The sequence below is a fragment of the Delphinapterus leucas genome, chromosome 9 (assembly GCF_059928025.1).
Source record: "Delphinapterus leucas isolate spDelLeu-1000000601 "Yukka" chromosome 9, BTC_Dleu_Yukka2, whole genome shotgun sequence".
Classification (NCBI taxonomy): Eukaryota; Metazoa; Chordata; class Mammalia; order Artiodactyla; family Monodontidae; genus Delphinapterus; species Delphinapterus leucas.
The window spans coordinates 14,192,176-14,219,123 of NC_143137.1; the positions used below are offsets into that span (position 1 = coordinate 14,192,176).

The 26,948-nt window shown below is 50.2% G+C and overlaps 1 protein-coding gene across 11 annotated transcripts in view; it reads left to right on the top strand.

Annotated features, from left to right (window-relative positions):
- Positions 1-26,948, top strand: part of HIPK2 (homeodomain interacting protein kinase 2) — a 196,828-nt gene that overhangs the window by 119,209 nt on the left and 50,671 nt on the right. For all 11 annotated transcript variants that reach the window (XM_089917332.1, XM_089917331.1, XM_089917329.1 and 8 more), the window contains 4 exons: positions 20,396-20,519; positions 20,807-20,926; positions 22,946-23,032; positions 25,206-25,390. In XM_089917332.1, the coding sequence (XP_089773458.1) occupies positions 20,396-20,519; positions 20,807-20,926; positions 22,946-23,032; positions 25,206-25,390 (516 nt within the window). The remainder of the gene's footprint in view (positions 1-20,395; positions 20,520-20,806; positions 20,927-22,945; positions 23,033-25,205; positions 25,391-26,948) is intronic.

Sequence of the window (26,948 nt, forward strand, 5' to 3'; positions counted from 1 at the left end):
GGGCGCAGTTTCCATCCCTGGTCCGGGAACTAAGATCCCACATGCGTCGCAGCACGGCCAAAAACGAAAAGTGAAGGAAAAAAAAAAAGGAAGAAGGAGAGAAGGGAAAGGAGAAAAGAAAGAGGGAGCGAGCACGTCTGAACCCGAAGCAAAAACTTTGCAGCCTGGGATGAGGTGCAGCGGCTACAGCAGGAGACAGACGGCTCTGCAGGTCCCTCCTTCCTGCATCTCCGGGAGCCCAGGAACTGGCCGCCACCTCCAGCAGAAGGCCTCTCCCACCTCGTCTCCTCACGAAGCTCTGCTAACCTCCTCTGCACTGCGGCTTACAGCTTAACTGACGGTACATCTTCCCTTTGTTCCAAAGGGAAGATTGACGTTTGCTTCTCGATCATAAATTGCTTCATTTGCTCTTGCCTCTCAGTCCTTCCGTCCGCTGTTTCCCTGGTTTGCATTTATCGTGAAGGTGTTCCCTCAACTAAGCGTGGTTGTTGCCGTTGACTCTGCACTTTGTGGGCACCTGGAATTCAGTCACTTGCTCACAGCCCTCAGCTCCAGCCTTAGACCCTCATTCCCAGGGATGCTTTCTGATCGGAGTGGGTTCCCTCCGCAGTCATACAGCCCTTCATGCAAATGCGTGATCTTCCACTGCTCCGTGTTGCCTGTGCCTGTGTAACTGCGTGTTCAGAAGGAAAGCAGAATTGAATCCTAGAACCATGATGTTGGCGAGGACTTGAGAAATCACCCCATCCCGGTTCCCGCTCACAAGGAACCCTTTCAACGGCTTTTGTTTTAACTTATTAAATAAATAGCTTTTCTCTTGATTTAAACTGTTCCCAAAATAAATATTGGGTGGGTGATCCAAGGAGTGGTTTGAGAGTTGATATTACCAAGATTATCGAGACGGGCATGCTTTTTGCAAAAACAGAACTTTGCTGAATTTGTAAGAATCGGAGTCTCGCTTGCTGCCATCCCCTCCGTGGAGACAGCGCTGGTGCTGTCATGGGGTGGGGGGCTTAGGGGGCCAGATGACAGGCTCAATGAAGCCCTAGTCCAGAACAGACCCACCCCTTCCTAAATGCGCAAAGCAGCTCCAAAGATGTGAACGATGTTTACCTTGAAGAGCAGCATTCGTGCAGCAGCCGCTTTTCTGTGTCCCGTACCATTAAGCCCACGTGAACACGGGCCCCGTCAGGTCTCTGCGCCGTTGGGACCCCGTTTCGCCTCTTTGTCACCGACATGCTGGGCTGCACGTGCGTAAAACTGTCTCGGGTTGTTACAGACGCGGACTTTGGGGTGGGGGGAGCGTGGTTTGCTTCTTCCCTCCCCACCTTTGAGAGGGAAGAAACACTGCCCAGGTGGAAAAGCCTTGCTAACGCGACAGAAAACTTGGCAACGTGCATCACGCGGGGCCGGGGGTCCTGGGCTGTGCTCCCCGAGGCCATGTGTCTCACTTCCTTTGTCACTTCTCAGCTCTCAGTGGCATCTCCAACAGGAGACCTTGGCCTCCTTCCAAGGTCGGTGTGTCAGGCGTTTACGGTATGTGCTAGGAGCGTGGGAGTCCCATCAGATCTCTGATCCCACCATCCATCTTACAGCGTTTAATAAGTCTCAGTACCACCTTTTCCAGTTACTCATATTTAGAGAGAAACACCCTTGTGTCTGTACTTTCTGAGTAAAGGAATCAAAGAACAGCTTATTGTCTTACCTCAGGGCCGGGGCCCCAGAAAGGCAGAGTTAGTGTTTGCTGCCCTGGGGTCTTTTGCCCGTTACTCATGCCGGCCTAGCCCATCGTGTCCCTTGCTTGTTCTCTTGGACATTCCTTATGTTCTCCTGCCTCTGCGCCTTCGCTTATAGTTTTCCAATCTGCAGGCCCTCTGCCTTCTCTGACCCTCTGAAGTCAACTGAAAGTCTACCCATCCCTAGCAGTCATAGTTAAATCCTACCTTCCTGTGTTCTTCCCAGCCTGGAGTGAATCACTGAAGTCCACTAGAGTGTAAGCCCCGTGAGGGCGAGACCACCTTTTTTGTTTATTGCCAAATACTAACCGCCCAGGACAGAGCAGATGCTCAGTAAGTTTTGTTGAGTGAAAGACAGTGATTGCTCTCTGTAAACTTGGTGGCCATCTGACATATATCCCTTCTGTCTGTATCCATCCTTCTCTACATGTCGACCAGACGCTAAGCTTCTTGAGAGCAGAATCCATGACTTTGTATCACCCTGTAGCAGGGTCTGGAACATGCTAGGAGCTCAGTAAATACTGATGATTGCATTTACGACGTAATCACTCAGTAATATTCCCTGAGCGTGGGGCGGGCTAGGGGTGGGGAGGCAGGCAGAGTGTCTTTCTCTTGCTCTTATATAAAACCACCCTGAGCAGCTTTCTAAGCCAGTCCAAGGGCCCCTGTCCTCCCACCCAGCACTTGAGTGTTTAAGAAGGACATTCTTAAGAGCATGGTGTTGTTAACGTTGCATTCCTTTTCCGGTAAATTAGCGAAGGACTGTATAGAATTGTTCAAGAATCAGTTATCCGGGGGTTGGCTAGTTAATTCCTGAGTAAGCCACTCTGAAAACTGATTATAATCCTATTTCAAATGGAGAGTTGGGCGAGGGCCAACAAAGGGTATATTACTGTATCTTGTAGGAGGGAAGAATCCGGCAGGTAGTCACTGAGTTATGGCGCCAGAGCCTTCCTTTCTTCTGTTATTGTAAATTATTGTTAACAGTAGAAAGCCAGGTCAGCAGAGCGAGACTCCAGCATCACACTTCCTCTCAGCTGAGGTCTTATATAATGGAGACTTTCATAAACACACACTGTATACACTTCACGTGGGATCCTTTTAAAGTTCATGCTGTTCAGTGTAAAGTGTAATAATTGTTTTATATTCCTTCTAAGTTCTAAAGTGTCCCTTGCTTCTGGGGTAGCTGTTGACTAAACCTTCTTTGTTTAATCAAAGAAAACTAGTTTTATACCACTCAAAAGTCCCCAGTATATAGCTAAAAACAATCATTTTGCTTAGCTACCCCATTTGTCTTGCCTCTCGCCTCTTTCTTAAGGGCTGCAAACTCACATGCCTGTAGGGCCAGGCGGGGCAAGTCAGCGAAAGTCAGTGAGCAGTGAGGGTGCAGCAGGGGGCACACCTGGGTGCCATTTAAGGGGGCAGCGCTACTTGGCCCAAGCTGATGGCTGCCAAGCACAGACATGTAGCCCTGAGTTGGCAAAGCTTTGGATTTTCAAGAGAGCTTTGGATTTTCAAGAGAAGCTGGAAATCCAGATTTTTAGGAGATTTCACTCGATTTCTAAATGTTAATAACTAATTCCAAAAAAATTTTTAACTCTTTACAGGCCAGACAGTTTATGTGTCTGTGTCAGTTGCTTCCTATGGGGATAGCAGTTTGCAACCTTTGCTCTATCCCTCAGGCCTTCCTGCCTTTGGGCACTTGAAAGTCCTTCCTGGGCATCACTTTCATCGTGCCACCTACCTTTTTAAGAGGGTGATCGGGGCTTCCCTGGTGGCACAGTGGTTGAGAGTCCGCCTGCCGATGCAGGGGATACGGGTTCGTGCCCCGGTCCGGGAAGATCCCACATGCCGCGGAGAGGCTGGGCCCGTGAGCCATGGCTGCTGAGCCTGCGCGTCCGGAGCCTGTGCTCCGCAACGGGAGAGGCCACAACAGTGAGAGGCCCGCGTACCGCAAAAAAAAAAGAGGGTGATCGTTGATTGACATCCAGGGTGTCTGTCCCTGCAGGAAAGGGACCAGGTGGAGCGTCAAGTACAGCATTGGGCACCAGGCAGATGCTCAGCTGAGGCTTGTCAAATGAACAAGTCTCAAGCTTCTTTTGCCTGATCCCTCCTCTCTTAGAGGTATGGTCACACGTGGGTGTTAACTATTTACCGCTGCATAACACATGACCTCACAATTCATTGGCTTAAAGCAATAATAAACATGTATTATTTCACAGTGTCTGTAGGCCTGGAATTTGGGAGCAACTTGGCTGGACAGTTCTGCTCACGTTCTCTCGTAAGGTTGCAGTCCAATTCTCAGCTGGGGCTGCAGTCGTCTGAGGACTTGCCTGGGCTGGAGGATCTTCCACGGTGGCTCTTTGTCATGGCTGGCAAGCTGGTGCTGGTGGTTGGCAGGAAGCCTCACTTCCTTGCTGTGTGGGTCTCTCCGTAAGACTGCTTGAGCGTCCTCACAACGTGGCCGCTGGCTTCTCCCGGAGTGAGTGATCCAAGAGAGAGCAAGGTGGCAGCTGCAACATCTTTTATAACCTAGTCTCAGAAGTCACATGTTATCATTTCTGCAGTATTCTGTGGGTTACACACATTTGCCCTGTTCATGTGGGAGGGGATTCACTGTTGAATACCAGGAGGTAAGGATCACTAGGGGCCATCTTGGAAGCTGTCTGTCACAGCCGTGCTCACAATAGTCACTAAATCCTTTTTAAACAAATGATCAAACACTGAGAGTAGTGTTTGATCTCCCAAAAAAACCTAAGGGAATAATATTTATGTCCTAGTGATTTGTCCCTAATATTCATCTCATTTACTACTGTGTTCTTGAGGTCTACCTCAGAAATTAAATATCCTGTTTTTCATAGCCCATCTTAAAACTGTCATCCCTGAATGTGTCAAAAATCACTTTTTAAAAGTAGATTTAAAAATTCTACCTGTATCACCTCTTAGAGTGATAGACTCAGGTGTACCATTTGCTTTTCGAGGAAGCCCTTTCAATTATTGCTTCCCTCTGTCTGCTTCGTGGGGTTTCCTTGTTCTCGTATTCTCTCAGTTGCCGGAGATGACACTTCTCTACTGAGCCTAATGGTTTTTTTAAGATTTGAAAGGAAAATCCCCAAGAAGTAGTGTCCTGAACAAAGAATAGTACCCTCTTTGATATATTAATAGCATTTGTGAAGACAAATAGCCCCCTGAGATTCCCTGGGGCCCTCTGAATTGGTAGGAGAGGGGTGCCAGTTATCAGAGGGTCAGACAGAGAGAGGGGTGACCTCAGTTCCTGCCACAGGATCTATTTCAGGTACCCCCTGTGCAACTCCCCACCCCGACTCCAACCGCAGGACCAAGTGGGAGCTGCTACTGCTTCCAAACATACACACACACACATGCTGCACCTTGCCTTTGCCTCCTTTAAGACCACCCTAAATACTCATTTTAACCATATTTCGCCTGAATACAAATGTTCAGGGGAAGGAAAAGTGCCCCACTGTGATTTCCCCTAGGAAAATCCCCGCTGGTAGATAGTGCTTATTTGTTCAATAAACAAAACCTTAGGCTAGGAACTGAAGGGGAGCACAAGGCGAGTCCACGCGTGCGCACTATGCGCGGGGCTCAGGGGCGTGGAGGGGGCAGCGTTTGCCTGCGCACCTGGGGGAGGGGCCTACTCCGCCCCGCCCCGTCCCATCCACTCTGCCTTAGCAGTGGTCACCGAGAAGAGTGCTGCTAAATGGAAATGACATGCATAATTCATAAGGCCGTGATGGCGTGCCATCTGTGGAAAGCGGGGTGGTAGTTACAGAATTGAGAAATGAGGCTGCAGGCGGGTAAGTAACCTTTCTAGGTTAGAGGCTGCTGTGATAGACGGCCTGCATTGTTCTCTTTCTGACCTTTTTCTGAACTTCCCTTTAGAAGAACAGAGGAAATGCAGTTCTGCCTTTTCCCATATTGTTTTTGAATAATACCTTCAGATGCCAGCTTTTATCGTTTGCGTTCTTCCATTTGGGGTTTTGCTTTCCTGACCCGCCCCCCGCCCCCCCCCGCCCCCCCGCCTCGGGTCCCCCCCTACTCCATCCCCGCCCCGCCCCTTGCTTTGCAGCTTCCCATAGTAAAATCTAGTCACTACTTCATCCCGGTATTAATGATAAATACAGAGGCTACACATGTGTTTGTCCATATTGAACACTGTGTACAGGGAAAAAATACCCCCGCAGCATCCTTTCCCCACCTCTGCCCCCTGCCTTTCCCTCCCAAAGCTGGCTCCCCCAGCCAAGCAAGACAGGCCTGCGAGTGGCCCTCGGGGATGATGCAGATGGGCCGGTGAGAAATGTGTGGGACGTGGCCTCTCAGTAGGAGGGATGACGGAACCGATGATGGACCTGAAGCCCCAGCTTGCAGAATAGACTCATTTTCACCAGATGTTAAGGTGCATATGCAGGAATGAGACTCATCTAAACTACTGAGGCAATCGCAGAGGAAAAAAAAAACATAACTAGGCTGGGGAATGTGTGCCATTATTTCTTTCATCAACCTTTCCTCTCTGCAACCCGAAATACTCGGTGTTGTACACTCCACACTTCCTCCACTGGTATTGATTTCCTGGTCTGAACTGTGAGTCCCCGGCAATGGCCCGTAACTTTGGGCTCTATGATCATCTGAAGCCTATCAGCCTCTGTAAAGTCAGGGGACCCCAGAAGAGAGAGGAAGGAAGACATCTGTTTGATTTTCACGCAAGTAAGCGTCGTTAAAGAGTCAGGCAGAATTGTTCCACTTAGCCTCAAAGTTGAATCTAGAGTTGAATCTTTGGGGTATTTGGTGTTGTTTTGTTTCTTGAAAAACAGACCCTTTTTGAGGCTGAATGAAAATGAACTAGACAGTTCTGTGTCAGAGGCTTTCAAACCGGAGGGGACGGAATTTGGTTAGTTCCATTTAGTTGGTTAATGCTGGTTGAACACCTGCTGTGTGCAGAGCACCACCGGCCTGCACGGCAGCTCAGCACTTCCGTAGGAGGCAAATATAGGCTCTCGCTTCTCAAGGAACTTTTGATCTCATGGGGGAATCCAGGACAAGCCTAAATGTGTATGTACAAAAACCTACTTACACAGCTGACACTCTACAGAGGCGAGTGTGACAAGCAGCCGCTCGGTTACTTTAAATGATTTTTCAAAATTTTTATTCTTTGGCAAAAAAAAAACCCAAAAAAACTGAGCTCTTCATACCAAGGATGACTGCCGTTCTTTCAAACATCCTTTTAATTGCTTGTGGTTTTTTTAGTTGTATTTTTTAAAATCTCCCTGGCTGCCTCTTCTCTTCCCATCTCCATTTGCTATTCCTTTCCTCAATTCCAGATAAATAGTTTCTCCTTTTCTGCCACCATTCCTCTGCTGACATATCTTTTAAGGATACAAACTTCCTGTGTCAAGCTTCTCCCACTAAAAATAAATAAAGCTGTATAGGTTTCTCTTCGGATTTCTCCATGGAAATCCCCACTGTCAGAGAAGTACTAGAAAGGGCTTGCTTGTTCCCTACCCCTTCTCTTTCCTTAAACACATACATCCATAAATACATAAACAACAAATAGTAGGAAGTCCCCGTGTTTACTTCTTTCTCAGACCATCACTTCCGTTCAGCACACATCTGTATGTTGAGCGTTTACTACGTCTTGCGTGGGGCTTGTGGTAGGAAAAAGTGAGCCCGGCGCTTCTCCCGGCCTGTGAGTGTGAAGCGTGACTGTCCATATCTGTGGAGAGCTCACCCCACAGCACCTGTTCCAGGTGTACGGATGAACAATGAACAATCCACTGCCTCAAGATGCCTCCAGTCCAGCTGAGAAGCTGCCAAAAGAGTTTTCTCGTTTTAAGAAATAATTATCAGGGCAGGGATGAGTGCAAGACGGAATCGTCAGGAGACAGATGTGGGACACAGAATAGGAGCGAGCCTCAGGGCAGAGCTCTGGAGGAAGCAGGATTCAAGTTGGAAACCTTGCGGTCCAGAGGAGTGCTTTCCAAGGAGGCAGACTGGGGGTGGCAGTGGAGGAGGCGGGGGATGCCTGAGGGTGTCCAGGGCCTCGTCCTGACCACTCTGGCGAGTCTGCAGGGTTCTGCCCTGTTTCCTCCCGTGCTCCCAGCAGGTCAGTTCCTCCCTCCCTCTCGAGTCCTTTCTTCCCTTCCTTTTACTCCCCCTCTTGAGCCCCAGCTGATTGGTGTGCGGCGCCCTGATTCCACACGCGGGTTAGCTCACTCGGCTGGAGTGGGGTTCGGTGCTCGATAGAACAAAGTGAACATTTTCATCTCTTTTGCTGGAGGCTGCTCCATTCCAGAGGCAAGATCCAAGAGTCTCATCCCTTGGATTACAAAGAAGCCTCCTTGTTATGATGAGAAAAACAGTTTCTGGGCAGATGAGCAGTGGTATCCTCGTCTGCGAGGACAGCCGCCTCCCCTTCCACCGACAGAAACGTCTTCCGGGCTCTAGTCTGCAGTGTGCTGTGGACCTGCCACCATGAGGTCCCGGGCTGTCCCCCGTGGGCTCCGTCCCTCGGTCCCGCAGGAGCCGAAGGTCCAGGGGCCTCTCAGAGGGTGTGTCCGCTGCTCTCCGGCAGCCCCTGATGTCAGCTGCAAAGAGCCAGCTTCGTTTTTCCTCCGTGACCCAAGCAAGCACAAGAAAGCAAGCTTGAGTTTCGTTTTGTTTTGTTTTCCAGTTCCTTTAGGAAGAGGTGAATATTGGAAGGTTTTCCCTAAATCAGCTGCCCTTGGTTGGAGACCTGGGATGTATGCCCACTTTGTTTGGCGAAACTCTCCCGTCCTAACTCCTGCCGGAACCGACAACCAGCCGCCATGGGTGCGGCCTCCTTGAACTGACCGTGGCGGGTCCTAACAGACCGTGGTTAAGTCCACTCTGCAGTATGTCCTGCTGTAGAATTGGGTGAAGGATGTGTCCTCAGCCCTCTTCTGCCCGCCTGGTCTCCTGGCAAAGCCAGAACGGTGTGCACGTCCCCAAGGGAGCAAAGCCAGCCTCGCCTTCCCCTGCTCACGCCTGTCCGCTTGGAGACGGGTCGCATCCTGCTCTTTGTGGGCCAGAACCTACTCAGTCGGCCAGGATGGCCCCTGACTTTAGTCGAAAACTTGCTTAAGTAGCATATTAGCTGGCATTGGCCCTTCTTTCTCTGTAATTCTATACGAACAGCGCAGTATCGGAGGGAAGCCTTCTCTGAGGAAATGGGAATATCCCTGCAGCTGCAAGGGAAATTCACCCCCCAGCGTGTGTTCAGCATCTTTACTCAGTGGATTCCTTTTCCTGTCTCAGGTTTCGGCTCCCGCTCTCTCCGTTGGTAGTTCTCCAGTCAGTGACGCCAAATGCATCTCCCTTTCAGAGAAGGAACAGGTTTCTGTCTTCAGGCCTTGTCTTCCTTACCCCCATCCATCAGCCATAAAGAACGCCTCGTGATTTAGCCCCACGAGCCACAGGATCAGCTGGTGCTGTAGGAAAGGAAATAACCTGAGGATGAGCCTTGTTTTTGGTACCGTTCACTTGCTGAGAGCTGGGCGCTCAGGGGCCTCTATGCAGGGCAGGCCCAGGGACCCCCGGGAGGACAGCATCCTGATTCTCCAGCCTTGTGCTGGTTCAACCCTTCCCCCAACAAACGTTTCTGAGTACTCACTACAGAGCCAGTTGAAGCTAAATGTCAACCAATGGGAAGTTTTACATTTAAATGGATAATTTGCACATAGGTAAGTAATAGTACCTTCTTAGTGAGCTTTGAATTCACTGACTCAAAGGTGTGAAGGAGGCCCGCCTGCCTTCCTTCCCGGCCTGATGTCCCACTTTCACTCCACTGGGGGTGACGCATCACCACTCTGAATAAAGTGGAGGGGCTGCATCTACACCTGGTCCACGGGAATTGAAATTCCAAATTCCCTCCTAGCGCAGAGAAAAGAGGAGTGGCCTCGGGAAGACAAGGGTGACAGTGTGACAACATGGGTTAGGCCTTCCTGGTATCAGCATGCTTCCCAGGGAAGCTCTAAACGCACGGTTTTAACCCTCGGTTTCAGTCAGCAGACTAGCAACAAAGCAGAAGAAACAGTCAACCAAAGGAACTAACAGGAACGTCTGAGGCTTTGTCTCCTTCCTCTCCCTCAGCCGGCCGCCCCGGGCCTTTGTGCTGAGCCCGTTACTGCAAAGCCGGGAGAAGGCAGAGCCCGGCGGAGGCGTGCGGTCTGCACCTCGATGTACGTCACCACTGCGTGCGGACAGGGGACAGTGTACGGGAGGGGCTTTGTGATGCCAACCGCGTCTCTCTACCCGGCTGGGAGTGACACCGGTCGTTGCCTTCTGATAAGTCATGGAGCTATATGTCTTTGCTCTGTGCACTTCTTGGTATGTGTGTTATCTTTCACAATCAAAGTGGGTTTTTTTTTTTAACTTTATAAGAACCTGGAGCAGGACATGTGTAACATGAATCATTATGTGTCGATAGTGCTGAAACCTGAGATTCCATTTCCCTGGCTGACAGGTGCTTCCACAGACATTTACTGAGCATGTTCTTTGGCCAAAAGTATGAGTATAAAACCTGATAACAGGGCTTCCCTGGTGGCACAGTGGTTGAGAGTCCGCCTGCCGATGCAGGGGACACAGGTTCATGCCCCGGTCCGGGAAGATCCCACATGCTGCGGAGCGGCTGGGCCCGTGAGCCATGGCCGCTGAGCCTGCGCGTCCGGAGCCTGTGCTCCGCAACGGGAGAGGCCACGACAGTGAGAGGCCTGCGTACCGCAAAAAAAAAAAAACCCTGATAGCATTATAGTCCTTTGGGGTGTTGGAAAGCAAGATCCAGCGTTCTCCAGCAATCCTTGGCTTCATGGTAAAAGCCCCAGAGACCAGACTGGGAGATACAGGGCTTGGGACGGGCCGAGTAGACACAGCACAGTGATACGTGTCAAGAGGATAAGGAAGGCCAGGGCAATGTGCATGTCTTTGAAATGACCCATTGCGGAGTCCAAGTCGTTCTTCCTATGAACATTTCTTACTGAGGTTTACAAGGAATTAGAGGCTGACATCAGATTATCCTCCAGATTCCTGGGAACTGGTTTCCAGTTCACACCAACATCATTTAGAAGCCTTTGGAGATTTTAGTCATTTGAGTTCTAGATCCAACCTTTTTTTCTGGTATATAATCAAGAAGGTTAGATTTTGGCCCTGCACTTTGCAGCGTTGGAGCAGTGCTGGGAACCAAGGGTCGGCACAGGGGTGGGCGATGGTAGTGGAGAGATACATACGTTTCTTTAGGGCACACCAGGAAAGTCTTCTTCCGAGCCAGGATGTTCATTGCCAATCCAAATCCAAAAAACTTCCACTCTGATTGTAACATTGTACTGAAAATGGTCAGTTGAATCAAAGAAGCTCGCTTCCTTTGGGAGGCTGTCCCAGTGTGGCGTGAGAATGACGTCAACACCACAGCCAAACCCACAATCAACCGAAGTTGATTATATATATATATATATATATATATATATATATATATATATATAATCAACTTTCCATATGGATGTGATGCTTCATTCTGATGACTTGAGCATTTCTGTTGGTGAGAGCTGGAGATATTCAATTACAGCAGAATCACCAGTGAGGGTGTTGAATCCTCGTCAGCTCACACACAGTTTTATGGATATCATCAGTGGCCCCAGGTAGAACTTCTAGAACCTCTCTGCAGCAATTTTGTTGCATATGTAACATCAAGCTGGGACCACCACAGGCACGAGTGGGGTGTCTTTCCTGGCTTTCCTTCTAGAATCAGAGCCATGGTACCGTCAGATGACATGCCATCCTCAGCTTATTACAGGGCTGAAATACTCTTCTGTGGGGTGTGTCTGGAGCTCTTAGGGTGCACAGTGTTTGGCTAGGCCGTTGGTAATAAGGACAGTCTCCGTATTACCTTGGCTCAGTGCAGGCTCACACAACAAGGGGGCTCCTGGTCAACCACACCCTGTGTTTTGTCCCTGGAGCTCCATCTCTGAGTCCCTTTGTCTTTCACCTCATCTTTCTAGCACCCCAAAGACAGAGCTGTTTCTTTCATATCTCCTGTTCACCAAGGAAGCTGTGTCTTTTTCAAAATCAAGTCCCAGGTTGACCTTAGATTAGCCAGGCCTCTGTTGCTATGTTGATCTCCACTTGGACCTTTCTGGATCCCCCAGACATGGTATGAACCCATGCTGTCTTCCATGCAGATCCTTTGGGCTTTGGGGTCCAATTTCTCTAAAATAGCCTCCTCGTAGCCCTCAGATTTCTGCCATTTCTCGGGTCCTGTGTTGCTCTGATGTAATCCTTTGCCTTCTACTCCGGGTCACCAGCTCAAATAGTGGCTCTGAGAGCATGTCTGCATTTCCAAGTCTCCTTATTTTTGTGGTGGAAACATAGGATTTAACAGCCCATCTGAAATACAGTTTTACATTTTGATTGCTTCTGCTCTAGCCATACCGAGGTTACTTTCAATCTACATATATTTGTGGGAACAGGCTTTTTTCACTGCAGTTCAGTTCAAGTACACCTTATAATATCAGTGAGTATAAAATACCATGGGCTAACAAAGTGTCTTGCTTCCAAGGAGTTCAAACTGCCTTATAATTCTACCGACCATAATTTATCTTCACAAGCTGCTGTAGAGGCAAGGAAAAAAAAAAAGGCAAGATTAATAATCACATTTTATAGATGGTGAAATAAAAACTCGCAGAAATTAAGTAACATTTTTCCAGAAATGCACAGTTCTTCCTGTGCTCTCTGATTAGTGTTGCAGATTTATTGCCCAAGTTGGGAGTGGCCGTGAACCTTGCACTTGTTTTATTAGTGTGCTGTGTGGTTGATGGAGACATGGACTTGGCCGGGGGGAGGTTGGGTGAGGAAGAGACTGTACCGTGAAAGGCAATGCAGACTTAGAGCTGTGCTTCCCGGTAGGAGGAAGGGGGTGGGCTGCGGATGGGCAGTTTTCTTTCTAAAGCTAAATGGTAGCGACTTAGTTGTTGGTCATATTAATCTTTGTACCTTTTTCATATAAATAAATGAAGCAAAAATGTTTAATGCGTAAGCTTCAATATACTTAAACAGTTTTCCTAATGTCCCAACTTATAAGGAGGAAATGGACCTTAAAAATGAGGGAAAGGGATGCTCTTTATTTAACTGCTGTCACGTGGACTTAGACACGTTACAGACAAGTGATGTGCTATCTGTTGATTGCCTGCTCCATGCCAGGCCCTGTGCTAGGTGCTTCCTGTGATGCTGTTTCGTTTCATCCTCCTACCAACGTCAGGAGATCGGTATACAGCCACAACCTAATGGCACTGGATTATTCTACCTGTGAACATGGGATCTTGCATGTTTCCTCTCAACTCGGGTGGTGTCCACACCTCTGTTGGGGGTCATTCCCCTATAGGGTCACAGGATCTGGACATCTGGGAATGCCGTATCAGCCATGTACACTGTCAGGAGAGCCAATGGAGTGAAATATCGAAGCTTAACCATTGGTGTGTCGAAAATGACAGTTGTCCGTTCTCTTTCTATAGAAAAGTAGAATTTTCCACGTCTTGCTATGGGAATGTTGGAAAGGAACAGTCTCTCTCTTTCTTAGGTGCAAATTTTGTCTGACACTTCATGTATGTTTAAAGTATTTTTGATGTTCCAAAATAGCACCGAAGAGCCTCTGTAAGATGATTCCACAGGCTGGTGAGTGAAGGATGAGTCACTGACAGGACCTGGGCGATTCTGAGCCCAGAGGGAAAGGCCATATCCCAAGCCAGCCATCCTACCTGCTGCAGAGCCGAACGGAGAACAGAAATGGCCCCCACACAAGAAACTGGAATGTGATTTTTTTTTTTTAAGCATGTAAACTTTGAAGCAGAAAGGCCAAGTAGTCTGTCTTTTGTCATAGGAGGTGTTGCCAAGGAGAAGGTGCCAGCTTCAGGGAAAATTGGCACCTGCTGAGGGTGTGGGGTTGAAACAGAAAGATGCATTCCTTCTACAGACGTATAGTGAGCACCTACATGCCCCAGGCGCTGTGGTAGGCGCTGGAGGTATAGCAGCGACATGGGCGAGAAGCCAGGGAGGGACGTGCACTCACCCTGCCCTGTACCTGGAGGCCACCCCACCTGTCCACTTCTCCTGAGAAGCGCCCTGGGCTTTGCCTCTCGTCCCCGCAGTACCCCCTCTTTCGTGTGCCGGGCGCGCGTTTTGTGTTAGCCGTAGGCCCGCTGTTGCCTCTGACTAGATGGTGAACTCCTAGAGGAGCCACAGGGTCTGGCTTCTGATCTTCAGCACCCAGCACGGTGCCTGGCATATAGTAGGTGCTTAGGAAAATGGCAGTTGAATTGTTCCGCTAAGTGAGTGAATGAGTGACGCTAAATTCTGGCATGGAATAAGCCTTGGTAAGAATGGTTTCTTCTTCACTGAAGAATAAGTGCACCTTCGCAACCATCGAACGTGCTTCAGGTGTGCTAAACAAAAAGAAACAGATTTTAGACTTGACTTTGAACATCCAGGAGCTCAGAGCCTTATGGACCAACAGAACAGGGGCCAGGCATCTGCCAGGCCACAGCAGAAGGGTCTTCATTCCCCAAGGATTACTGAGGGGCCAGAGAAGTGCCTTCCTTACCCGAGGGCTGATGGCCTGGGTTTTGAGCAGATTATTATGGAGCATCTGCTGTGTGCCAGACTGAGGATCAAAACACACGAGGCAGGGCTTCCCTGGTGGCACAGTGGTTGAGAGTCTGCCTGCCGATGCAGGGGACGCGGGTTCGTGCCCCAGTCCGGGAAGATCCCACGTGCCGCGGAGTGGCTGGGCCCGTGAGCCATGGCCGCTGAACCTGTGCGTCCGGAGCCTGTGCTCCGCAACAGGAGAGGCCACAGCAGTGAGAGGCCCGCGTATCGCAAAAAAAAAAAAAAAACACGAGACACAGACTCTGCCCTTGGGAAGGTTTAGTAGAGGGCAGACACACGGACATATATCTACAATAGTAGGTGGTCAGTTAATATTTATTGGACCGATCTGGTGGTTCGTGTCGATATGTTCATCACGTGGTCCACCAGCACAGAAAACAGGGTGTGTTTGAGTGAGGAAGGGGGGGGAGGGGACAGGCTATATCAGAAATATGACCAATGTGTCATGCATGCAGAGAAAAGGACACAGCCTTTGAATGAGGGGGAGTTTCGGGGTAAATTGGAAAAGGTTGAAATCCAAGGCAGGAGACCAGTAGGGAGTTACAAGAGAGGCCTGGATTGCATAGGGCACCAGCAAGCCCGCAGCTGTGGAGCTGAGAGGGTTATGGCTTCAAGAGGGAGGTGAGAAGGGATGGGCCTTTGCAGCCCTGTGGTCCTGACCCTATATTCTCCTGGTGCCACCTCCAGCCCCCCCACTACCTTCGCTGGCTTTTTTGCTGTAATTCGTTCGTGAGCCACCTACAGGTCCTCCGTCCCTCGGTGCCAGCCCCGCTGTGAGTGCCATGCTCGGCTGAGCGGGGCCACGTGCCCACGCCTGTCTCTGGGCCTCCACTCCTGCGGGTCCCGCCCGCACAGAGGCCCGCCCTTTCCCGTGCGAAAGCCTCGTGCCCAGGCTTCCATCCTTTGTGAAGGTTTGCCCCTTCCATCCTCCTTTGTTTTGTGCTGCCTTAGAACTTTCCATCTGAATCATGTAATTTAGCACTTCCTTATATTTAATAAAGGTTTATTCAGTCAACAAATCCTTACTGATTGAGTGGCTACTAAATACCAGGCACTGTGCTGCCCCTGTGGGCTGAGCAGGGGAGACAGACAGTAAGCAGGTTATTGGGCAAGTGCTGTAAAGTGACATTTATGGCACCGTAGACAGAGACTCACTGGTGCCGAGGGACGCCTGTCTGTGGCGGTGACGATTAGGCTGAGGTTTGACGGCTGAGAAGGAAGCCACCACCTGAGAGCCAGCGGAGAGAGCATCTGAGGCAGAAGCGACGACACTGCGTGAAGGCTCTGTGTCCAGAAACTGAGAGGCGAAGCTGCTTAGTCTGGAGCTTATTGAACTTGGACAGTGCCAAGCTGGGCAGGGCCCGGCCGAGGAGGTCTCCGTGGGCCTGGAGGGCATGGAGACCTCATTCTAAGTGTGGCAGGGAGTCTCTGGAGGGCTTCAGGCCGAGGGACGTGTGACCTGTTCAGCCAGTAGAGACTGGACTGGAGGAAGGGGTGACGAAGTGGAAAGACCAGATAGGAAGCTCCAGGTGAGATGGGTGGCCAGGGCCAGAGCAGTGGCAGTGGAAATGAAGAATCAGGGGCCAATTTGAGAGGTACTTCGGAGCTGCCATATTGATGGATTGGGTGGTGAGGATGAAGAGGGAGAGAGAGGAATCAAAGGTCAATTCCAGGTTTCCAACATGAGTAACAGCGGGGTGGGGTGGTAATTCCATTTAGTGAAACAAGGACAGAGGGAGGAATTATTTAAGGGGGGGGGCGGAGTGCAGAAGAGAAGAGTTCCCTTTCAAACGTAGTAAGTTTCAGATGATTGTGAGATATTCCGGTGGAGATGCCAGGCCATCAGAAACATAAAGCTGGGGCTTCCCCAGTGGCGCAGTGGTTGAGAGTCTGCCTGCCGATGCAGGGGACGCGGGTTCGTGCCCCGGTCCGGGAAGATCCCACATGCCGCGGAGCGGCTGGGCCCGTGAGCCATGGCCGCTGAGCCTGCGCTCCGCAACGGGAGAGGCCACGACAGTGAGAGGCCCACGTATCGCAAAAAAAAAAAAAAAAAAAGAAACATAAAGCTGGAGCTGAGAAAAGTCCAAGATGGAGATAGACATTTGGAAATACACAAAATGGGATTTAAACCTGTAAGAATGGATACAATGACTATCTCAGTTTCCTAGCACTGCAGAAACGAGTACCACAAAATGCGTGACTCAGAATGACATATTTATTCTCTCACAGTTCTGGAAGCTAGGAGTCCAAAATCAAGGTGTCAGCAAGGCTGTGCTCCCTCTGAAGCCTCTAGGGGAGGATCCTTCTTGCCTTTTCCAGCTTCTGCTGGCTCCTGGCATTCCTTGGCTTGCAGCAGCATCACTCCAATCTCTGCCTGCATCTTCACATGGCCATCTTCCCTCTGTGTCTGTGTCCAAACTTCCCTCTTCTTCTAAGGACACCAGTCACATTGGATTAAAGATCCACCCTACCCCGGGATGGCGTCATCTTAACTAATCTGTAATGACCGCGTTCCCAAAGAAGGGCACATTTTGAGGTAGCAAGGGGTTAGGACTTCAACATGTCTTTTGGGGAGACAATTCAACCCATAAGAATTACCTAGAAAAACAATGAAAAGAGAGAAGAGAAGGGGTCCTAGGGCTTTGCCATCAGGTAGCAGCTGGATAAAGGAAGACAAGCCATGAGCAGAGGGGCAGGACAAATGCGGCAGTGCGTGGTGTTGTGAAAACCAAGACTGCGTGTTTCAAAACAAGACAGAACGGTCAACTGCGTGGAAGAAATGCGGCTCTCGGGTTCCAGAGCTTACAAGCTGACCAGGGGACGTGACGTGGTCCCTGCTGGTCTCGGCGAGCTCTGCAATTGAGTGGAGCAGAGGGGAAAGTTCAGTTAGAGGAGGGAGGGAAGGTGCGTGAGGCAAAGCAGTGGAAGCTGCCGGAGATGACTCTTTAGAGATTCAGCTTTCGAAGGAGAACAGAGAATTAAGGCAACAGCTGCGGGAGCTGAAGGGATTAGGAGAGGTTTGGTTTTGGGTTTGGCGTGTTTTGTCCTTGCGTTCTGCTTGATTTTTGTGTGTGTGTGGTACGCGGGCCTCTCACTGTTGTGGCCTCTCCCGTTGCAGAGCACAGGCTCCAGACGCGCAGGCTCAGCGGCCATGGCCCACGGGCCCAGCCGCTCCGCGGCATGTGGGATCCTCCTGGACCGGGGCACGAACCCATGTCCCTTGCATCGGCAGGCGGACTCTCAACCACTGCGCCACCAGGGAAGCCCTGCTTGATTTTTTAAAACGGGAGATGCTGGAGCAAGTTTGTGTGTTTGGATTAGCTCTGTTTTCATATCTGTGTGTGTGTGTGTGTGTTGTGTACGTTTTGTGCTCGACCTCACTTGACGTGTGCTTTAGTGCTGCCTTCCCAGCATTGGGGCCCAATGGACAGGGCTGCGCCCTCTGTTTCTTTTGTCTCCCGGCCGCCCTGCCTGACGCTCAAGCATTTGTTCACTATGGTCACGGCAAGAGAAATCCTCTGCTGTAGATGTCGCGGTACCACGAATCGCCGCCGTTCCCTTTTCCGATGGAGAATGGACTGAACAATTTTCTCAGGCCCTGTCCGTGTAACGTCCGCTGACAGAGTCCACGTCTAGTATTTCTCTCCAAAGAACATTGCTGGAGCGCCCTTTGCGCGACAGTCTTACTTGTTGGATTCTGCTAGGCAGAACATCAGGGAACAGAATCTGGGAGATGGATTTCCAGAGGTTCCCAGTGACCTGCTTAGGGGCATGGGGACCAGGTGATTAACCTGATCGGAAGGGCAGCCCCATGGTCACCTCCAGAGATTCCCCATGGAACAGCAGCCGCCTGTTCCTAAGACCCAGCCTGGAGACTGGAGTGTCCAGGCTGCAAAGGGCAAGGGGACAGGTCACAGGAAGAGGGGACAGAGGTGCCGAGATGCTTGATCCTGAGGCAGCAGTGGCTGCCACAGGAGGGGCTTCTCAGGACCAGACCAGAATACCTCTCCCAGGGAGAGGAGGTAGGTGGACACATCTGACTCTAGAACAGAGGGGGCAGAAAGCAAAGCAGGTTCTGACACATATGTAGGAAAAGCACGTTGTTCTCTCTATAATGTTCTTTTCAAATATTCCCTTCTTTCCTAAAAGATGTGTTTTTTTAAATAAACCAAAACCACCTCTGAAGAGATTGCATTACCAGAGGCAACCTGCAACAATTTGGTCGGTTACACACAATGATCGGGGGGGGCTCCGGAAGCCCTGGTGTGGGGCGGCAGCGCTGGACACAGTGACCTAGGCCACATGTGGGATCGGAGGCCCCATGACACAGGACAGTCCAGCAGTGATGTGTCGTAAAACTACCCCCAGCGTCCCCAGGGCGTCAGTGCCAGAGGGCGAGAGCAGCCTCCCGTATTCACACGGACCGTCAGCTACTAGGCTTGGAGGAGAAAAAGACCAAAGACAGGGCGAAGTGCCAGGCAAACCCTGGCAGCTGAAGATGCCCAGCAGTGAGGGGATGGGCACAGGGCAGACCCATCAAGCAGCAGCTCGCTCCCCCCGCCCTCCGCAGCAACTCCCTTCTCCCGAGCCTGGGGAGACCCAGCCTTGGGCCTCAGGACAGGCACTCTTGCCTCCCAGATCGTGACTGTGGAGCTCTGGAAGCACCGGCGGCAGTGCTGACTCTCCAGCTCCAAGGAAGTGAAGAAACTCCTTTTTACACCTGAAAAGTCAAAAGACTTGGTAGCAAGACACTTTGGTTCTTGTTTTTTTTGTTTTTTTCAGTACCATGATGTAGAGAAAAAGAAGATTCGCAATGAGAGCAAATTTAAAGGAGCAGGTGGGGAGATGCTTTTTAAGCAGGGAAAATTCAGCTTGAAGCTCCAAGTGGAGGTGTCTCTGACGCCTCCTCCCTTGCCACCCCCCGCCTCTCGTGCTAGCTGGGGGAAGATAACGTAGGCAGAGAAAGGTCTCCCCGCTCCCTGCACTCCGCTCCAGGCTGCTGAAAGGGTGGAGAGTAGCATCTTCCTGTATGGCTTAATCAAGGGGACAGTTGAGAGAGAAAACAGAAGTTGGGCTAATGTATCAGCAGAGTGCCTCGAGCCACGTTTTTTTAAAAAACATAAACTGGGTTCGTATCTCATACTCTGAATGTGGTTTTCTCCAAAATGTACCCCTAGCAATCATGACCAATTCCTAGAAAAGAAGAGGTACTCTGTGGTCTTTGGTTTTGATTACCAACTGCATGTGAAATTTTCTCTTTGAGTTTAGGTGATTTCCTTTAGAAGTTCCAGCATGTAACCTGGTTTATCATGTGAAGGAACATAATTTCTACAGTTAGGAAAGGGTTTATAATGGAATTCTGATCGATACCCAAACTAGGTATCGCGAACAGAGTTCTATAATTGTCATAGTAGAGAACTTTTTAGAAGCTAATAAAAAAAACAGTGTTTCCTTGGGAAAGTGATACAAACTCCTAAGGATTGTTGGCATAAACAGCTATTGGATGTAATCCCATTCTGGGTGGAGGCCACTTGTTTTATATATATTACTGAAAATAGAATACCTGTACTTAAGAATTCCTTTGTAAAAACTGGGCACTCTAAAGGTTGGTTTCCCGAGTTTTCAGCTACGAAACATAATTCCCCAAGTGTCTCTGAAATGATACTTAGCTCATCTGGCTGGAGTGTAATGGTAATGAAGTCAATAGCTGTGGTTCCCTGGGGGTCTGTTCTAGAGCCACAGACCTACCCTTCTTCCCAGCCAGTCATTCAGCCAGGCTCCCTGCTGATGGGCAGGGCCAAGTCAAAGGGTGGAGGGGTCATTTCAGTCCAGCTCGAGAATGACAGGCCCTTCGGGGGGTCTATAATGGTACCTCGGGTTTGAAAGACTGGATTTTATGTAGAATTCATGTAGAAATACCTGCCTGCGTTTCCAAATTGCTGATGATTTTTTTTTCCATTCTTCCTTTCCAGGGCCCCTGAGATCATCCTTGGTTTACCATTTTGTGAGGCAATTGATATGTGGTCCCTGGGCTGCGTCATTGCAGAGCTCTTCCTGGGCTGGCCGCTGTATCCAGGAGCTTCAGAGTACGATCAGGTGGGTCTGGAGAGCACAGGTGTGCACAGCAAGCCCTCATTCTTCATCTGGATTGGCACCTCATTTATAACCTGACGTACGGATGGGGCTACGCGGTGTTACATTGTCTCGCGAACCTTGCTTCCTTTCACCTCGCTTTTCTTTCTTTATTCCTCTTTCTTTCCCCTTTGATAACTTCTCTCTCTCCCTATAAAATTGTTGTTTTTCTCCAAGACACTAGAGCCATCAGTGTACCGCATGTATGATGACAGGAAAAGCCCTGACCTCATTCTCATCTTTTCTTGCAGATTCGGTATATTTCACAAACACAGGGTTTGCCAGCAGAATATTTATTAAGCGCAGGAACAAAGACAACTAGGTTTTTCAACCGTGACACAGACTCGCCATATCCTCTGTGGAGGCTGAAGGTAGGAAGAGCGTCCCCTCCAACACCCAGCACGCAGGGAAGAAGGTCCCATCGGTGGGGAGCCTTTGACAGCGGCGCATTGGTCCTGGACCTGATTGTGATTCGGCCACGGGGGAGGCGCGACTGTGGTTGATACATGGTGTGGATGAATCTGAATGTTCAGAAAGCACCACTTGGGCTTCCCTGGTGGCGCAGTGGTTAGGAGTCTGCCTGCCGGTGCAGGGGACACGGGTTCGTGCCCCGGTCCGGGAAGATCCCACATGCCGCGGAGTGCCTGGGCCCGTGAGCCATGGCCGCTGGGCCTGTGCGTCCGGAGCCTGTGCTCCGCAGCGGGAGAGGCCACAACAGTGAGAGGCCCGTGTACCAAAAAACACCACTTTGTTTGACCTGCTGCCTTTCGCGGCTCAAACTCTGATCTCTAAACTCCTGAGATTTAATCCAGTGAATCTTAATGACCTGTCTGGTTGGTTACTAGACAGAGAAATGAACCACCCCCTGCCCTCAAGGAGCTCCCAGTCCAGAGGGAGCCTGAACCTGTGTGGCAAGCCCTGCCTCCCCGCCGTGACCAGCGCTCTGTTCCCGGCAGGAACAGAGCGTGGGAGGCCGGAGGAGGGAGCCTTTAATCCCGCTGTGGCAGAGGGTCGGGGAGGAGCATTCGAGCCGGGCCCTAAAGGATGAAGAGGGCCTTCCAGGCAGAGGAAGCAGCCTAAGCCACACAGCGTACGAAGGCTCCGGGGAGGGGTCTGCTGGTCCCGGCCGGCAGGTGGTGGAGCGCACCGTAGCGCACCGTTGCACACCGTAAACTCTGGTGGTTTGACTTTAACAGAAACGTATTTTGCTTTCACTTTGATCTGTGCCTAGTAATTAAAATTAATGTTTTTTTCCTGGGAAGGAGAAAATAATACAAGTCTTAAGTGTGTTTTGTGTTCATTTTAGGTGTTTCTTTTTTTGCAAGAGTGTGGGTGGGTGTTTTTTTTTGACAGAAACCACGCTATATTCTAATACATTTAAAGATAATGTGTGGCCAATGGTGGCAAAAGACTTTGAAAAGAGATCTGGAAGCTAAACAAGGATCCTAGGCTATTGACGGGAGGCTGGCGTTTGGCACCTGTGAGGGTGAGCAGCTCAAGGTCAGGTCCGGTGAAAAAGAGTCCCGGTGGGGAGGAGGCCGAGGCCAGGCAGGGGCAGGGTTCACTTCTACGTCTTAGTTAAGAGCCTCAGGCCCACTTGGCCAGCTGTTCCCAGATCGAAGCCTGGATCGTAGCAGCTCCAGGTGTGCTGTCCTTGAGTGAGATCTGAAGGATTAATTACCTGTGATCCATGAATGAGTCCAAAAATCCATAGTAATTGGAAACAGCAGCTTCCTAGACTGAGGCCAGTTCGGGAACTGGGTGTGTGCGCCCCGGGCCCAGGTGGAGGGGACACACAGAACAGACTCCGGAGCCAGCTGCCATTCACTGGCCCTGGGACCTTGGCAGGCCCCTCAAGCTTTCTGTTCCCGTTTCTCCCTCTGGAAAATGGGCTGGCAGCTGCCCTCCCTAAGATGGTTGTGAAGGGCGTTACATGAGTTCACGTGCTTTAGAATAGCGCCTGGCACATAGGGAGAGCTCTATGTATACGAGTTTGATACATTAAATTAACATTTTAAAGCAAGTGGAAAAAGGGCTTCTGCTTTTCCACATATGGAACCTGACCTTATTCCTTAAACTTAGGGGAGAATGTAGGTCTATCAGGGTTGTGGCATATCTTGCTCATCTGGGGATCCTCCAGACCTGACTCAGAGCAGGCCCCCAACAGGTGTTCATGGGAAGGAAGGAAGGAAGGAAGGAGGAGGGATGAGTTAGTGTGGAGGCTGAAGAGAGGAAGGAATTCGTACGCAGGTCACTTTAAGAAGAATCCTAGTCTCCTTCTCTGAAAGGTGGGAAAAGACCCTCTGGGAGAAGCAGAAGCTGGCAGGTTTGAGTCACAGTGACTAGGAAATAACTCATATTACCAATGGGCTTTTGCCTCTCTTGACCAGACACCAGATGACCATGAAGCAGAGACGGGGATTAAGTCAAAAGAAGCAAGGAAGTACATTTTCAACTGTTTAGATGATATGGCCCAGGTAAGCTCCGTGGGTGAGTATGCAGTGTTAGCCCTTTAAAAACCAAGCACAGCAAGACTTCTGCGAGAGCAATTAATATAGGATGGTGGGTAGAAATCCACATTACTCAACTGTGGTGGTTGACCTTGACCTTAAACAATGATATGCCAGCCTTAGGAAGAATACCATTGGGTCTGTGGAACATTTTTAAAACCTTACACCAGGACTTCCCTGGTGGCGCAGTGGTTGAGAATCCACCTGCCAATGCAGGGGACACGGGTTCAAGCCTTGGTCTGGGAGGATCCCACATGCCGCAGAGCAGCTAAGCCCGGCGCCACAACTACTGAGCCTTCGCTCTAGAGCTCACGAGCCACTACTACTGAGCCCATGTGCCACAACTACTGAAGCCCACGCGCCTAGAGCCCATGCTCCGCAACAAGAGAAGCCGCCACAATGAGAAGCATGAGAAGCCCGTGCACTGCAATGAAGAGTAGCCCCTGCTCACCACAACTAGAGAAAGCCTGTGTGCAGCAATGAAGACCCGACGCAGCCAAAAATAAAAAAATTTTAAAAACCTTACACCAGCTCTTTAAAAATGGCTTCAGTTTATTGGTTCCCAATTGTAAAATAGTACTGGACAATCTTATTGATGTCTTCACAAGAAGAATTCAAGCCCATTAGTACATTTGAGTTTAATGCCCATGATTAGTTCCCTAGGGCTACCTTAACAAGGGGCCATAAACTGGGTGACTTACGACAACAACATTTATTCTCTCGCAGTTCTGGAGGCTGGAAGTTTGAAATCACAGTACCAACAGCCCATGTTCCCTCTGCAGGCTCTAGGAAAAGACTGTCCATGCCTTTCTCCTAGCTTCTGGCGGCCCCTGGCAATCCCCAGTTTCCCTTGACTTGTATCTGCATCCGCCCAGTCTCTGCCTCCTTCTTCATGTGGTCTTCATCCCTATGTTCCCTCTTGTCTCTGTGTCCAAATCTCCCTTCTTTCTCTTATAAAGACGGCAGTCATTGGATTTATGGCCCACTCTACTCCAGCATGACTTTAACTTGGTTCCATCTGCAGAAACCCTATTTCACAGGTACCGGGGATTAGGAGTCACATCTTCTGCGAGAACACAGTTCAGCCCACTGCACTCAGTCTCTCTCAGCTCACTAGAGGGACCACAGGCTCTCACCTTTGTGCCCAGAGAAAATTCTAGAACGTCAGCTATTTTTAGGGTAAAAACTAGTCTGAAATCAGGGCAACCCAAAGTGAGTTTTTCTTCAAAGCAATGAAAAATAAAGCTACAGACCAATAAAGACTTAGCACACCTCTTCTGGAAGAGAAGTGTAACCAAAAATCATGATTCTGAGTAAAGTATACTTGTCAGTTGATTAGGAGCTTAGATTGCCTGAGAAAACCGAAATCGCCTTCCCGCGCATGTCTTGGAAAATATAGAAAGCACCACAAAACAAGGCTTTTAAAGGCCATCCTAGTATAAGCTTTTGCTCTTGGAAGAAAAATCCTGTGTTCAGATGTCCTGCCTGCCTTGGCCAGAGGTGATCCCAGCGAACCCAGGGACTTGAATAATTCGGGCCCTAGTTCAGGACCTGCAAGAGGACTGACACACGTAGGGGTGGGAAGAGGGTGCTGAGGCCCCAGCATCTCCCTCGGAAGGTTAAATAAATAAACCTTTTTGCATCTTATTTTTTACCACTTGGTTGTAATTATTGTTTTTTTTACCTGTGGGGAAATACATGTAGCATAACTTTTATCATTTAAACCATTTGTAAGTGTACCATTCAGTAGTATTCCATGCATTCACACTGTCACGCACTCCGTCTCCAGGACTCTCTTCATCCTGTGGTTCTTTGCGGTGAGGCGTGATGTGAGGTGCATTTCCACCTAAGTGATGAACAGGAGCCGGGTACCCCCGGCACGTTTATACATTTGCAGGTGCCGGCAGTGGCCTCTCCCTTCCCGGCGTGCCCTCCCTCTGTCTCTCCTGCAGAGAGAACAGCCGCGTCCGGTGGGCAGTGATGACCCGAGGCAGCACCTCCCACGGGGCAGACACAGCCTTCCGGGGGTTGGGAAGGGGTGACCGAGAGATTAGGATGGAGCTGCAGGGCGCAAAATAAGAGGGGTCAGGGGGAGGGAGGCCGCGCGGGCTCTTGGTAACCTGTCCCCGCTTGCTTTCAGGTAAACATGACGACGGATTTGGAAGGGAGTGACATGTTGGTGGAAAAGGCGGACCGGCGGGAGTTCATCGACCTGTTGAAGAAGATGCTGACCATAGACGCTGATAAGAGAATCACTCCGATCGAGACCCTGAACCACCCCTTTGTCACCATGACACACTTACTCGATTTTCCCCACAGCACACAGTAGGTGTTCCATGCGATGCTTTATTCCAGGGCTGGGCAGACTTTTTCCTGAAAGCCCCAGATAGTAAATATTTGAGGCTTTGCGTCCATACGGTCCCTGTCACAGCGGCTCAGTGCTGCCATTAGAGCTGAAAGCAGTTGTAGACGATACATAAACCGATGAGGGAGGCTGTGTTCCTGTAAAACTACTTATCAAAACAGGTGGTGGCCACATTGGGACCCTGGGCCGAAGTTTTCTTGACACCAAAGAGGGGGAACGGTGGGGCGTGAGAGGGCACAAGGCCGGGTGGGCCGGACCCTGGGGGTCTGTGCACGAAGCGAGGTGCTCAGAATGGCAGCGTCTGTGACGCAAAGCCACGTGCGAGGGCAGAGGTCACGAGTGGACTCAGTCCAGTGTGGATCTGGGTGTGTTCTTTCGTTCGTTCATTCATTCGCTGTGCGGTGTGCTTGCTATGCCAGGAGCTGCAGTATGTGGGGAGTAAAGCAGATGGGACCCCCGCCCGCTGGAGCTTACAGTCTGTAGGAGAGAGGAAGGTATTAAACCAGCGGTCCCCACATATCCAGGATGCTATCAGGGGACACATAGGACGGGGAGAGCATGTAACAAGGGGGCCTTGCTTGGGGCATGGCAGGGAAGACCCGAGGACAGGACCGCCAAAGGAGAGGGAGGTGCCTGGTGGAAGGGCCTGCGAGAGCGGAAGGGGCGTTGCCGTATGGAGACTCCAACACGGGCAGGACCGGCACTGGAGCTGAAGGACAGGGGGAGAGATGAGGCCCCAGGATAAGCCAGGGGCGGGCCTTCCGTGTTACAGATTTCAGCCTTTCTTCTAAGAGCGACGGGAAGTCATTAAAGGATTGATGGCAGAGGAATGGCTGGTGAGAGTTGTGTTTAACAGAGATCTGTCTGCTGTCGCTTGGTCAAGTCAAATAAGCTTGGAAAAAAATGCCCATCAGATTTGGCAACTTGGAAGTTGTTGGTAACTTAGTGAGAGCTGTTTCAGTGGATGGTAGAAGCAGAAACCAGTTTAGCAGGTTGAAAGATTGAGAGGTGAAGAAATAGATGGTACCCTTTTCAAGAAGGAAGGCTGGGAAAGGGGAGGGAAAAAATAGAGGGGTGACTAGGGAAGGCCCAAGGGTGGTGTTTCTTTTCATATGGAAGAGACTTGAGCAATTTAAGATGCTGATGGGAAGTGTCTGGTAGTAAGAGCTTAGAGATAAAGGATGCTCAGAAGATGTTTCCCGAAAGTTTAGGTAGTGGGAGGTGGCAGAGTAAATGGAACAGAGAAATAGAGCAGAACCGTTGAGCGTGGAGGTTGGACATGAATAGCGCGGCTGTAACTGAGCTCCCCAGGTGAAGGCATGGAGAGACATGGAGGGATGGAGGTAGCTGGGTCCGTCAGGTGGAGTGTTGCCGGGCTGCTAAGAGAAAAAGGTTGACACGGAGTTAGGCGTTGGCAATGGAGCAACTGAAATCCAAAGTGATGGCTATGGGAGGCTTAGCCAGAAGAGAAAAGAAGGGAAGATGGGAGGGGTCCAAAGAGACTGAGTGGTCTGGTCA